Raw genomic sequence first — 13,114 nt, 5'->3', positions numbered from 1 at the left:
CTTTCTATCCATGCAGAGAGAGAGCCTCTGGGCGGGTGCAGCCCCAGCTCTGGAGAAAACACACTATCGTCCATCCGCTCATCAAGGACAAGCAGGGAGGGGTCACCCAGGCAGATTCTAGAGTATCTGTGTGCAAAATCCAGAAGCGACACTGGGGAGAACGTCACAGGTGTGGCAAGACACAAGAGCAAAGGGAAGTGGTGAGTCCTCAGCTCACTCCCTGCAGCTCTTCAACTCCTCCCCCGGCCCCAGGGCCGCCTCAGCTCTTGCGAAGAGGAGGGAGAAGGTGCAGCTTAAACGTGCAGAGACCAGTATCAGGTCCCTAACCGCCAGTCGCAGAGTGATGTCCACCACTCTGCCCGACACAGAGCACCATGGACAGAGCCCAGGAGGTGACAGCAGAAATCACCTGTGGCACTTGGATACGTCAAGAACAGCAGAGGGGACAGGCTCCCCTGTCCCTCCATGTGGCTCTGCCACTTACTGGCTGAGAGGCCATTGGCAGCCCTCTTAACCTCTCTGGGCCTCAATGTTCTCAACTCAAAAATGAGGTCATTAGGGGTGCCCAGGTGGTTCAGCCGGTTAAGTGTCCGACTCTTGATTTTGGCTCAGGTCACGATCTCGTGATCTCACAGTTTGTGAGTGTGAGCCCCACATCAGGATTCACACTAACAGCACGGAGCCTGCTTGGCATTCCCTTCCCCCCCCCCCTCTCTCTGCCCCTCCCCCACTCGCTCTGTCTCTTAAAAATAAACTTAAAAACACTTTTTTAATTAGGTCATTAGAGCTACATAAGGTTCCACAGGCACTACCATTATTCATGTCCAAATAGGACCATGAACCTTAAGATACATTCTCATTCCTCAACCAAAGCATCCATTCTAGGATACGGTGATTTTTACAAGAAGGAAGGGTAACCTTGCAAGATACAGTTCCACAGATTATCTTCCAAATACAGAGAAATTTTTATTTGGAATACCACTCTTTTCTTCACCAAGGAAGTTCAGACTTCAGACACGGGCTCCTAGGAAGGAGCTGCTATGTGGACCCGGCTTACTCTTGCAGCAAGTGGCCTGCGAGGCCACATTTATTTTGGCGTCACCAAGATTAAGAAGCTTCTCCGAGAAGGGCCCTGTGTCTGAGTAACTTCCTCGAGGAAGCCCCAAGTGGAAGCAGCCCTGGCCTCCCGGATCATTTCTGCCGCGGCCCCAGACGCTCTGAGGCTGAGGCTACGGTCTGGCCCCTCTGCTCCTCCTGCAGGGCCCGCTCTCCCTGTGCTCTGAGCACACACACGTGGCAAGTATGGTGCCTGCCCGCATCGTCGCCCTGCTGCCACCAGCTCAGTGGCGGCACATTGACTCATTCAAAGGACATCTGCATGCCAAAAATGTGACAGAATGTTCTAGATGCCGGGGATGTTGGCAAACGAAATAGGGGCTTATTCAATTTGAAAGAGCGGTGAATCTGTCGACTGCTGCCATTGTTCAGAAGTGCCCTTTTATGACTCTGGAGTCACGTGTCACTTGCTGCTGACTCCAGTTCCGTGGTGTCTGCATTTGTACCCCCGAGTCCACGCTGCTCAGAAATCACCACCTCTGCCTGACTGACTTGGGTAACTCTTTCCCTGTCTCTTCACATATTAGGATACAGACACACAACATACCCAGGTTTTACACTTTCATGAAGCTACGTGATCATTTTACCTAAAAGCAAAAACTAAGGGGAATTTTTGGTTGTGGCCTTTTTTTTTCTTTTTTTTTTACCTCAATGTCATCAATAAGTTCCTTTTTTCTTCGACGAATGTCTAAAAGTTCTTCTCTCTCTTCCAGTGAGAGGTCTTCAGGCACTGGAAGACAAAAAAATCAAATCCAACAGTTAAACTACCACCACTCTGGAGCACAAGTTGACAATACCCCGTCAGGTTGAAGATGGGCATGTGAACAAGCCAGCAGGGCCTGTAAGCAGGTAGGTGGGCATCTATTCCCAAGAGAACCCCACCATATACACCCCATGTAAGATACTCACAGCAGCATTGCTTGTAATAGAAAACCCACCCAAATATCCACTAATAATGAATAAATGGTGGTATATTTAGAAAGAAGAATCCTATGCAACAATAAAAAATGGCTGAACTCAGTCTACCAACACAGGTGCGCTTCAGAAGACGGTGCTGAGAAAGCAAGCTGCAGAGCGTACACGGGCCTGTTTGTAGAGGCTGAAAATCGAGCACGTGCTTCATAAACGTCCTGCAGACATGCCGTGTATGTCCAGCAGAACAGGCACACACAGGAACGATAGACACCAAGTTCCTGATAACGGTTCCTTCTGAGAAGGCTGGGTGGCAGGAAATACATTCCAGAACGGCAGAGAGAAGTGGGTGGAGGGCGGCCAGTACATGGGTAATTGAAGTTTTTAAATTATTATTATTGGCAGAGAGTTGTTCATAATATCTTCTTCTTAATGATTAACCTCCCCCATTCCTGCTACGTCTCTTTTCTTTAATTGTGTGGCAACTGGTGTCTCATTAAGCTTTTCAAAGAGCTTTTGATTTTTAATACTCCTCTATTGTACATTTAATTCCTATTTCATTAATTTGTTTAAAGAAACAAAAGGTTAAGAATCTGATTAAATAGCAAGAGAGCACGTAGAGCTTCTACAAACAGATTAAGAGAATACAGTCATGGTGCAGAGGTAGACATGCTGACCAACGCACCCGAAGACTGTAGCCAGAAAAGTGCCCCCAGACAGGGGCACCTGGTGACTCAGTTCGTTAAGCGTCCACTCTTGACTTGCGCTCAGGTCATGATCTCACAGTTTGTGAGTTCAAGCCCAGAGTCAGGGCTCTGGGCTGACTTCAAGGAGCCTGCCTGAGATATTCATTCATTCATTCATTCATTCATTCATTCATATTCTCTCTCTCTCTCTCTCTCTCTCTCTCTCTCTCTCTCCCCCTCCTCCGCTCTCTTGCGCGTGCTCTCTCTCAAAATAAATAAATAAACTTAAAAAAAAAAAAAGTGCCCCCAGACAGACAGAAACCTAACACTGCGGCTTCAAAAGACAGGGCGGACACATTGATAAGTGACAGGTGCTATATGCGATCCATCAGTTACCCCGTATACAAAATGAAGCTGAATCTCTACTTATTATCATACAGATCCTCAACCAGCTGCAAGGAGAAAAAAGGCTTAACTGTGAAAGGCAACACCACAGTTTTTACAACAGGGGAGAGCATATTTACAGTTTCAGAGTAGGAAAGGATTTTTTTTTAATTTTGTTTTTAACGTTTATTTATTTTTTTGAGAGACAGAGAGAGTGAGCGGGGGAGGAGCAGAGAGAGAGAGACAGACACACAGAATCTGAAGCAGGCTCCAGGACCTGAGCTGTCAGCAGAGAGCCTGATGCGGGGCTCGAACCCACAAACTGTGAGATCATGACCTGAGCTGAAGTCGACCGCTTAACCGAATGAGTCACCCAGATGCCCCAGAAGATTTTTTTTGTAATTTTTTTTTTAATATTTATTTTTCAGAGAGAGACAGAGACAGAGCACCAGTGGGAGGGGCAAAGAGGGACAGAGACACAGAATCCAAAGTAGGCTCCAGGCTCTGAGCTGTGAGTACAGAGCCTGATGCGGGGCTCAAACCCTCAAACCCTGAGCAGAAGTCAGACGCTTAGCCACTGAGCCACCCATGCACCCTAAGGGTAGGAAAGGATTTCTTAAACAAGACAGGGAAAAACATAAATTATGCAAACGAAGATATTAATAAATTCACCATTAAAATTAAGGAGCTTTGTTCCCCCAAATTCCATACCATAAAGAGCTAGGCCACAGACTGTCAAAGAGTTGGTATCCAGAATACAGTACTTGTAGCAAGAAGGGGATAAATTTTAAACCAATGCTGAGAAAATGGGCAAAAGACTTGAACAGGCACAAAACTGAAAAGGAACAGATCAATGGCTGTGTGAAAAGATGTCAACTCTTTTAACCGTTGGGGAAATGCAAATTCAAATCTCAGGGCGGGACCTCAACTAACAGGGTAGTAAACCTCACTGAAACTAAAGTGAGGCAATTTCTTAAAACTCAACAACCCAGGAGGACAAATATAATGGGGAAAAGACCACGTTTTCAAAGCCAGGAGACAGACCAGACCAGCAGCGACTGGCTTAACAAACGTGAGGAAGAAGAATCTTCAGCCAACAGGGAGGGAGAGCAAGGCGTCACCTGACTGACGCCAGGTCCCCAAGGGCTTGGGAACTGACTGCAGCAAGTAAGTCTGGGGGCGGCCTGAGAAGAGTGAGCTCATCAGGAACTCTGGATGCGGCTGTGTGAAAACCATGGGATCCCTTGATGTCCTCCAGCTCCACGGAGCTGTCATCTCTAGACAGAGGTGGACGAGGGACCCAGGGCACCACACCCACGAGGGCACCACACCAGAGACAAGGGATGCCAGTGGCGCTGACACCCCCTCCCCTACCAAGTCTTCTCCCTGTGGGGCTCCCGGTCTACTGGCAGCCACCCTTTACCCACCTGCACCAGCCCACACTAGAGGGAAGAGTCTTCTCTACGGCATCGACCGGCTTTAGATGTAAAGATACTGATGTCGGGGGACTCCTAGGTATGGGTCCACCCAGCAACCAGCACACTTACGGCACCCCACAGAGAGGTCAGTCAACAAGGCCTCCTGACACACTTGGCTATTTCAATAACCTTCAGCCCTGTGCTCTCCAACTGGAGGTAAGCATCTAACACGCAAAACAGATACCAAGAAAGACAAAAAGAGCGGTCATCCCTTTGCGGGGCAAGAGGTGCTGTGGGGAGGCAGGGTCATGCTCTCCTCCCCTCCGCTGCCTGCCTGCAGAACCGCGTAACTGATAAACACAAAACCCGGAAAACATGCGTGCATGTCAGACCCACCCAACAGGGCAGCGTGGCGGAGGAGGGAAGAGGGAGAGAGGGAAAGAAAAGGAGAGAAGCAAAGAAAGCAAAAGAAGTCTGCATGGCCACTTGGGAAAACCACCTAGCGCTGTGGGTTCGCATCAGAGACGTGCCCCGGCGATGGGCCGCAACTGCGCTCCTAGGTATGCGTCCTAGATAAATTCTCCGACGCTGCAACTGCAGGTACGTATCGTGAGGCCAAAGAAACACACTTTGTACAAGAAAAAGAGAAGGAAAACCGGCCTAAATGCCCATCCAGGGTCGGGCTGGGTGCATACACTGTGCGTGCAGGTCAGAGAATCCCAACCACAGTAAAAAAATGACGATAATAAATTAAAAACAGGCACAAACAGATCATCTCGGGAAAATAATATGAACACGAATGCTTTCTGCAAATTTCAAAAACAAAAAAAAAATTACGCCCGTGGTTTACGTGTACGAGTAGATACTCAGCGAAATGATGGAGACAATCATTGGAACAATAAACACGGAATTCAGATTCTTCTTAGGAGGAAAGACAGGGACACACGGGACACCTTGAAAGCAGGTGTCATGCTCCACAGTAATGTTCTTTTGCCAAAAGATATTCTTCTTGGTATCAAATAAAAATCTAATTATTAAACCTTTAATGAAAACATTTTTTTAAAAGCTAGGCAGAACCCTTGGCCCTTGAGTGTCCCCATGATTTCCATAAATTAGTTACGACGACTCTGGGAATTTAGATGAGGCAGAGAAAGGCCTTTTTTTATATAGGACTACACCAAGCGTACTTCAGCTCAGAAAATTCAAGGCTGCTTAATAATTAAAACAGTCAAAGGCAAAGAAGGAAAAACACTGGCCAGATCCCCTAAGTAACACAAACAGATTTCTCATTTTCAGTTTTCTTCTGCTGAGTTTTCCACTGGACAGAGAGGAAAACAAGAATCTGAGGCGTGTGGGTGGCTCAGGTGGTTGAGCGTATGACTCCCGATTTTGGTTCGGGTCATCATCCCAGGGTTGTGGGATCAAGCCCCATGTCGGGCACCATGCAGAGTGTGGAGATTCTCTCTGACTCACACTCTGTCTCTCCCCCTGACCTCCATCGCACTCTGGTGCTCTCTCCAAAAAAAAAAAAAAGTAAAATGTTTTTTAAAAAAAACAAGACTCTGAAAGGGTTACAGCGCTCATTTAATCATCAACAGACATTTTCGTTTTGTTTTTTTTTTTTATGTTTGAGAGAGAAAGTGAGGGAAGGAGAGGGGCAGAGGGAGAGAAAGAGAGAGAGAATCCTAAGCAGGCTCCACACTGTCAGCACTGAGCTGGATGTGGGGATCAAACCCACAAACCATGATGAGATCATGACCTGAGCTGAAATCAAGAGTCAGGCACTTAAACGACTGAGCTGCCCAGGCGCCCTGACAGTTTCGTTTGAGAAAAGTCCACCTCCAGCCCCTCCCTCCGACCCAGAGGACGAACAGGACAGGCTGACAGCCGAGTGACAGCTTGGTAACAAATACAAACAGAATGACCTGACGCTGGACCCAAAGCTTCTCATCACATCTTTAACAATCCTTCCCTGGAGCCCATCTTTTCATGTCCCTTTAAGTCTTCAAGGAGTTAAAGTACCGACCGCTTACTTTACCAGTAGTTCCGACCAGAATTTGCCGGTCTGAGAGAAAGAAACAATTGATAAGATGGGATAAAGTGGAGAATAATGTTCTCATTCTTTAGAGCTTCACACGGTCCCATTTAGGGGCTGTAATGCTATGATGTCTGTGATTGCCTTTGAGATACTTCTGCCAAAAAAAGAAAAAAAAAAAAAAAGAATTGAGCAATATGATCACAATTGTTAAGCCTATTTCATATGGGTATCCGTTATCCATTTCATATTCTAAGGTATGAAATCTGTGATAATAGAGAGTAAAAAAGAAAAGTCTCTGGAATTCGACAGCCAGGACCATCTCTTACGGAAGTATCTATTGGGGTATCCGGCTGGAGTATGAACAGGAAACAAGGAGATGCTCCCCGGTGCATTAAAAAGAATAAATAAAAGGAACAGAAATAGGTGATGAAATACCCTAGACCGATCTCTGCCCAGGTTCTGTCATTCATATATCTCACTGCCCCTATTACTTCCCTCGACATCCGGAAGGTACAGAGAAAACCAACATTTAGCTGTGGCGCCAGCTGTTTAGGGCAAGTTTTCTCAGCACCTCTCTGCGTCCGGAACACCTCTGCAGTCCCATAATCTGACATGCAGCTGCCCTCACACGTGCAGACACCATACTAAGAATGGGAGAAGCGCATTCAGAGAAGGCAAGCCCTCTTCCCGCAGCCAACACAGCCAGGGAAGGCACTCCACAGTTTGGATCCACTGCCTGACATCACCTACACTCTGTCACGTTGACACTATCAGGTAAGATGACAGAGAAAAGTCCCGCAGTTGGTTTTTCTTTTTTTTTTTTCTCTAAGAAAGCTGGTACTTAATTTAATTGGAAAAGTAATACATGGTTACACACACTCCCTGCACACATAAAAGGACATATGGCAAAAATTGTTCTTTCCAGACTCAATAAAACCTGTCTGTAAAAAAAGCAAATTTAGGGGCGCCCGGGTGGCTCAGTCTGTTGAGCGTCCAACTTTGGCTCAGGTCATGATCTCATGGCTTGTGAGTTCGAGCCCCGCATCGGGCTCTGTGCTGACAGCTCGGAGCCTGGAGCCTGCTTCGGATTCTGTGTCTCCCTCTCTCTCTGCCCCTCCCCTCCCCACACTCTGCCTCTCTCAAAAATAAACATTAAAAAAAGCAAATTTGGGGGGCACCCGGTGGCTCAGTAGGTTAAGCATCTGACTCTTGGCTTCGCTCGGGTCATCACCTCATGGTTCATGAGTTCGAGCCCTGCATTGGGCTCTCTGCTGACCGTGCAGAGCCCACTTGGGATTCTTTCAAAATAAACTTAAAAAAAAAAAAAGCCTTTTTTAAAAAAATACAAAAGCAAACTCACTGGAAATTACTGGTAAAAGTCAGCGAGATCACTTCGACTGAATGCTCCTATCACGAGCTTCCAAATGGAATCCCGATTTTCCGGAGACAGGCTTGAGTAAAGCCCTTCGTCAGCCGGGACTCAGTTCTTCGCCTGCAGAATGACAGCGGAGGCTGGAGGCACTCCTCATTTTGTGATCACCCCAAGCTCCACAGGAGAACGAGTCTCCATCAGCCACAAAGCAGGTGCGGTTTCAGCAAATGGAAGTGTTTTCATGAGGGAAAAGCACTCTGGAAAGAAGGCAAGGAATTCCCCGTTTCGGTGGCCAAGTGCTGCCGGTGACATTTTCCAGGGAGCACGAAGAGCAGATTCGGGGGACGCAGCCTCGGTTCGGTCCTTTCTCAGGCTCGAACCTACACAGATGGAGATCGGCAGAAGCACGGCAGCTCACGGGTGGTGAGGTCTGTGTGCTGCGGGCAGGACTGTATGGATCCAATTCCAGAGTGTAAGCGAGGTCTCTGCCTCCAGCCACGGTGGATAAGAGGGGCTACACTTGCCTCCTGCCCAAAATGGCTACTAAAAACGCCAGACACAACTCTATACCCTTCGTACAAAGTGTCTTTCAAAAAAGGAGAGACGGACATTTCCAAACATAGAAACTTGAAAGAATTCATCACGATGCGGTCTGTGCTGTAAGAAATGTCAAAGTCCTTCAGGCAGGGGGAAAAAAACGATCCCAGATGAAAATCTGTATCTCCACAAAAGAATACAGAGTACCGTAAAACAGTGACTATGTGTATAAACACTGTTCCCTTGAGATGGGAGTCTCTTTAAGAGATTTACTGGGACTGCTTAAAGCGAAAATAACAAAATGGGTCAGGTTAATAACATACAACAAGGTAAAACAGCACAAAGCCTGGGAGAGGAGAAATCAGTGTACAGAGATTTGAAGGCTCTCATCTTAGATGTAAAGTGGTTTAATATCATTTGATGGCAGAGGGATGAAGGCACAGAATATCTTAAAACCACAACTATTAACATTGAAAAAAAAAAAAAAAAGGGGGGGGGGGCGCCTGGGTGGCGCAGTCGGTTGAGCGTCCGACTTCAGCCAGGTCAGGATCTCGCGGTCCATGAGTTCGAGCCCCGCGTCAGGCTCTGGGCTGATGGCTCAGAGCCTGGAGCCTGTTTCCGATTCTGTGTCTCCCTCTCTCTCTGCCCCTCCCCCGTTCATGCTCTGTCTCTCTCTGTCCCAAAAATAAATAAACGTTGAAAAAAAAATTAAAAAAAAAACCACAACTATTTAAAAACTACTGGGGGGCTCAGTGAGTTGAGCATTCAACTTCGGCTCAGGTCATGATCTTGCGGTTTGTGAGTTCAAGCCCCACATCAGGACTCTGTGCTGACAGCACAGAGCCTGGAGCCTGCTTCAGATATTCTCTCTCTCTCTCTCTCTCTCCCCCCACCGCCTCTGCCTGTCCTCCAACTCTTTCTCTCAAAAGTAAATAAACATTTCAAAAAAAATTTTTTTTAAACTATTGGGGCACTTGGGTAGCTCAGTCGGTTAAGCATCTGATTCTTGATTCTGGCTCAGTTCACAATCTCACAGTCGTGGGATCGAGCCCCAGGTCAGGCCTGGAGCTGGGTGTGAACCCTGCTTGAGATGGTTTCCCCCACTCTCTCTGCCTTACCCCCCACTCAAGTGCACCCCACACACACACTCAATCAATCAATCAATACTACTAAAATAACCCACCAAAATAGAGTACGCAGTACTGTATCAAGAACTTTAGAATCGGAGTGCCTGCGTGGCTCAGTCAGTTAAGCGTCTGACTTCAGCTCAGGTCATGATCTCACGGTTCCTGAGTTCGAGCCCCACATCAGGCTCTGTGCTAACAGCTCGGAGCCTGTACCTGCTTTGGATTCTGTGTCTCCTTCTCTCTCTGCCCCTCCCCCACTCACGCTGTCTCTTTCTCTCAAAAATAAACATCCAGGGGCAGTCAGTTAAGCGTCCGACTTCAGCCAGGTCACGATCTCGCGGTCCATGAGTTCGAGCCCCGCGTCAGGTTCTGGGCTGATGGCTCAGAGCCTGGAGCCTGTTTCCGATTCTGTGTCTCCCTCTCTCTCTGCCCCTCACCCGTTCATGCTCTGTCTCTCTCTGTCCCAAAAAAAATAAATAACCGTTGAAAAAAAAAAATAAAAAAATAAACATCCAAAAAAAAGGTTAAAAAATAAAATATAAGCAAATGGTATCTCAGAATTAAGTATTTTCTAATTTTCAAATGATATTAACAATCTGGTTATCGAACAGATCCCAATCTACGTAGATGCAACTTATAAATTACGTCTAATGACTCCCTTACCAACTTTACACACACACACACACACACACACACACACACACACACACACACATCTTCAATTAAGTTAATCAGTGGCTCTCTAACTTCTTCCAGGGGAAAATAATGTTCCCCAAATACAAATTATGCCCAGAAACTGTCACTACATTTTAGTCACAATATGTCAAATGTGAGATAGCTAACAAATTATCCAGTGCACAAAACTGTGATAACAGGGAGTTCAAATAATCACATGCAGCTAACTCACAAATGCACGTTTTTGGCTACCTAGTCCTAATCAAAAGTAATGTCACTTACCCTTACATTTTACCTTGATTACTAATCCACACCAACATTTTTGTTAGGATTGGGTTTCTTTGCTGTTTTTTAGCGTTTTGGTCAGCTCAGAGGTAGACCAATTCCACAGGGCACGTACAACACGGCCAAAGCATGGGCTTGGCATCTGGTCCTGCTGATTCATTAAATGGGAAATCTGTACAGGTTGTGGTTTAGCCCACATAGACAAAGACCTGCCCTGTAACACTAAAGGAACAGGTTAAATTAGCACAAGTTCCTCGCTACTACCATGTGAGGAGATTACACAAAGAACAAAAACGAAGGCTGTGAGCTCTTAGATAAGCTCCAGTGTCTCATCACCACGAAGAACTGCTCTCAGTGAGCTGATACAGCAGGGTTCACATGGCTAACAGGGTGGGGCACACGTTAGCCATGCTGGGTGCTGGTCGGGTCGGGGGCAGCAGTGGCCCTCCTGCCAGGGCTGTAGAGAACCCACCCTGTGGGAAGAAAGTGAGAAGCTCGAAGCAGCCCAAGCTTCTGCACAGGGAGTGCTCTGGGTCCACCGCTCAAACCCGTGCAGACCCTCCTGTCCCGGTCACCTCCCTTCGCCCTCCATCACGCTCAACTCCGTTGGCCCCACGACGCCCATTCCCTGCCCAGCCTTCTTTGGATTTGGTGAAATACCACTTTTAGACAGACAAAAACTCAAGGAGTTTGCACCAGTGCACCATCAAGAAGGGAAGTTGTCAAAGAACGAGCCTCACTCAAAAGACCCAAGACAGGGGCGCCTGGGTGGCTCACAGTCGGTTGAGCGTCTGACTTCGGCTCAGGTCATGAACTCGCGGTTCGTGGGTTCGAGCCCCACATCAAGCTCTGTCTCTGTACTGACCGCTTGCTCAGAGCCTGGAGCCTGCTTCAGATTCTGTGTCTCCTTCTCTCTCTCTGCCCCTCCCCCACTCACGCTCTGTCTCACTCTGTTTCTCAAAAATAAATAAATGTAAAAAAAAAAAAAAAAAAAAAAAAGACTCAAGACAGGAGAAGGGCAATGCCAGAGGGAAACCTACAGAGAAAACCTAAAGAAAAATGGACTCAATAATGTCTCAGCAAATACAAGACAGAAGCAAAACACTTCACAACAATAGCACGTAAAAGGGAAAAGAATTCGCTCTAAAGTTCTCAGCATCCTAAGAATGAGGGTACACATGATCGACTTTAGATGTGGCAAGTTAAAAATGCACTTTAACATTTCTAGGCCAAGCAAGAAAGGGATCAGAATAGGGGCGCCTGGGTGGCGCAGTCGGTTAAGCATCCGACTTCAGCCAGGTCACGATCTCGCCGTCCGTGAGTTCGAGCCCCGCATCGGGCTCTGGGCTGATGGCTCAGAGCCTGGAGCCTGTTTCCGATTCTGTGTCTCCCTCTCTCTCTGCCCCTCCCCCGTTCATGCTCTGTCTCTCTCTGTCCCAAAAATAAATAAACATTGAAAAAAAAAATTTAAAAAAAAAAAATAAAAAAAAGAAAGGGATCAGAATAGAGTTAATACGCCCAAACTGGGACAGGGGAAGAAAAACTCCAACAGGAGAAAAAGAGAAAACCCCAAAAAAGAACAGAGGAGCACATAAAATCCATTAGGAATACAAAACACTTGAATTACTACATTGTATACGAGAACTTAATATAACATTGTATGTTAACTATACTGGAATTAAAATAAAATAAAAAGAAAGAAATACAAAACATAAAACATGGGGGTAGAAAAGAAATCCAAATAGATTCGGGGTTACTGTGGTAGAATGAAGAACAAATCAATGATACGTGGCAGTTCCTCCTGGACAAATCTGGCCTGACCGGGGGACTTCCTCTGACCAAGAGGTAACGCTGTGTAGGGCCCGGAGCCCAGGTCCCAGGAGGTCAGGTACCTCTGCTATCTTGGAACCCTGAGACCACTGTGCTGGAGAAGCCGAGGTCGGCACCCTCGAGAATGCAATCTGTGGAAAGTGGCACACGGGGAGAGTCCCAGGCGTCCCAGCAGGTGCACCCAGCTCTACTGAGGCCTCAACGAGGCCCCTGCCACGGAGTGAGGCCATCTGAGAGGAGCTCAGCCCCGCTGACCTGCCAGCTGAAATGCCGCCATGTGTGTGGGCCCAGACTAGAGACATGTCGGCCAACTTACAGAATGGTGGCACAAAATAAACCATTGTCACTTAAAGATATTTACTTAGGGATATTTTGTTACGTTATGCAGCAACAAATAACTGATAGGTTTACAATGAACATAAATGGAAAAAGGGCCAAGTTTAAAAACCTGGACTTAAAAAAAAAATCCAACTAGGGGCACCTAGGTAGCACAGTCGGTTGGGCACCCAACTCTTAATTTCAGCTCAGGTCATGATCTCACAGTCATGGGATCAAGCCCAGCATTGGGTTCTGCACTGAGCATGCAGCATGTTTAAGACTTTCTCTCTCCCTCCCTCTGCCCTTCTCCCCTGCTCATGCTCTCAATAAAATAAAATAATCCTACTAAATGTTCTCTACAAGAGGCACCCACAAAATAGAAGAATGCCTAATGACTTAAGGTGAAAGGGGACAAT

At 46.9% G+C, this 13,114-nt stretch overlaps 1 protein-coding gene across 5 annotated transcripts in view; it reads right to left on the bottom strand.

Moving 5' to 3' along the window:
- The window catches only part of CYTH3 (cytohesin 3), a 100,751-nt gene that overhangs the window by 24,627 nt on the left and 63,010 nt on the right, over positions 1-13,114 (bottom strand). For 2 of the 5 annotated variants that reach the window (XM_047838565.1, XM_047838566.1), the window contains exon 2: positions 1,764-1,846. In XM_047838565.1, the coding sequence (XP_047694521.1) occupies positions 1,764-1,846 (83 nt within the window). Of the gene's footprint in view, positions 1-1,763; positions 1,847-6,549; positions 6,709-7,914; positions 8,050-13,114 lie in introns of those variants that run through there. The other 3 variants (XM_047838564.1, XM_047838568.1, XM_047838567.1) reach the window with 3 other exon arrangements.

Source organism: Prionailurus viverrinus, chromosome E3 (assembly GCF_022837055.1).
Source record: "Prionailurus viverrinus isolate Anna chromosome E3, UM_Priviv_1.0, whole genome shotgun sequence".
Classification (NCBI taxonomy): Eukaryota; Metazoa; Chordata; class Mammalia; order Carnivora; family Felidae; genus Prionailurus; species Prionailurus viverrinus.
This window is presented reverse-complemented; position numbering and strand designations above follow the sequence as displayed.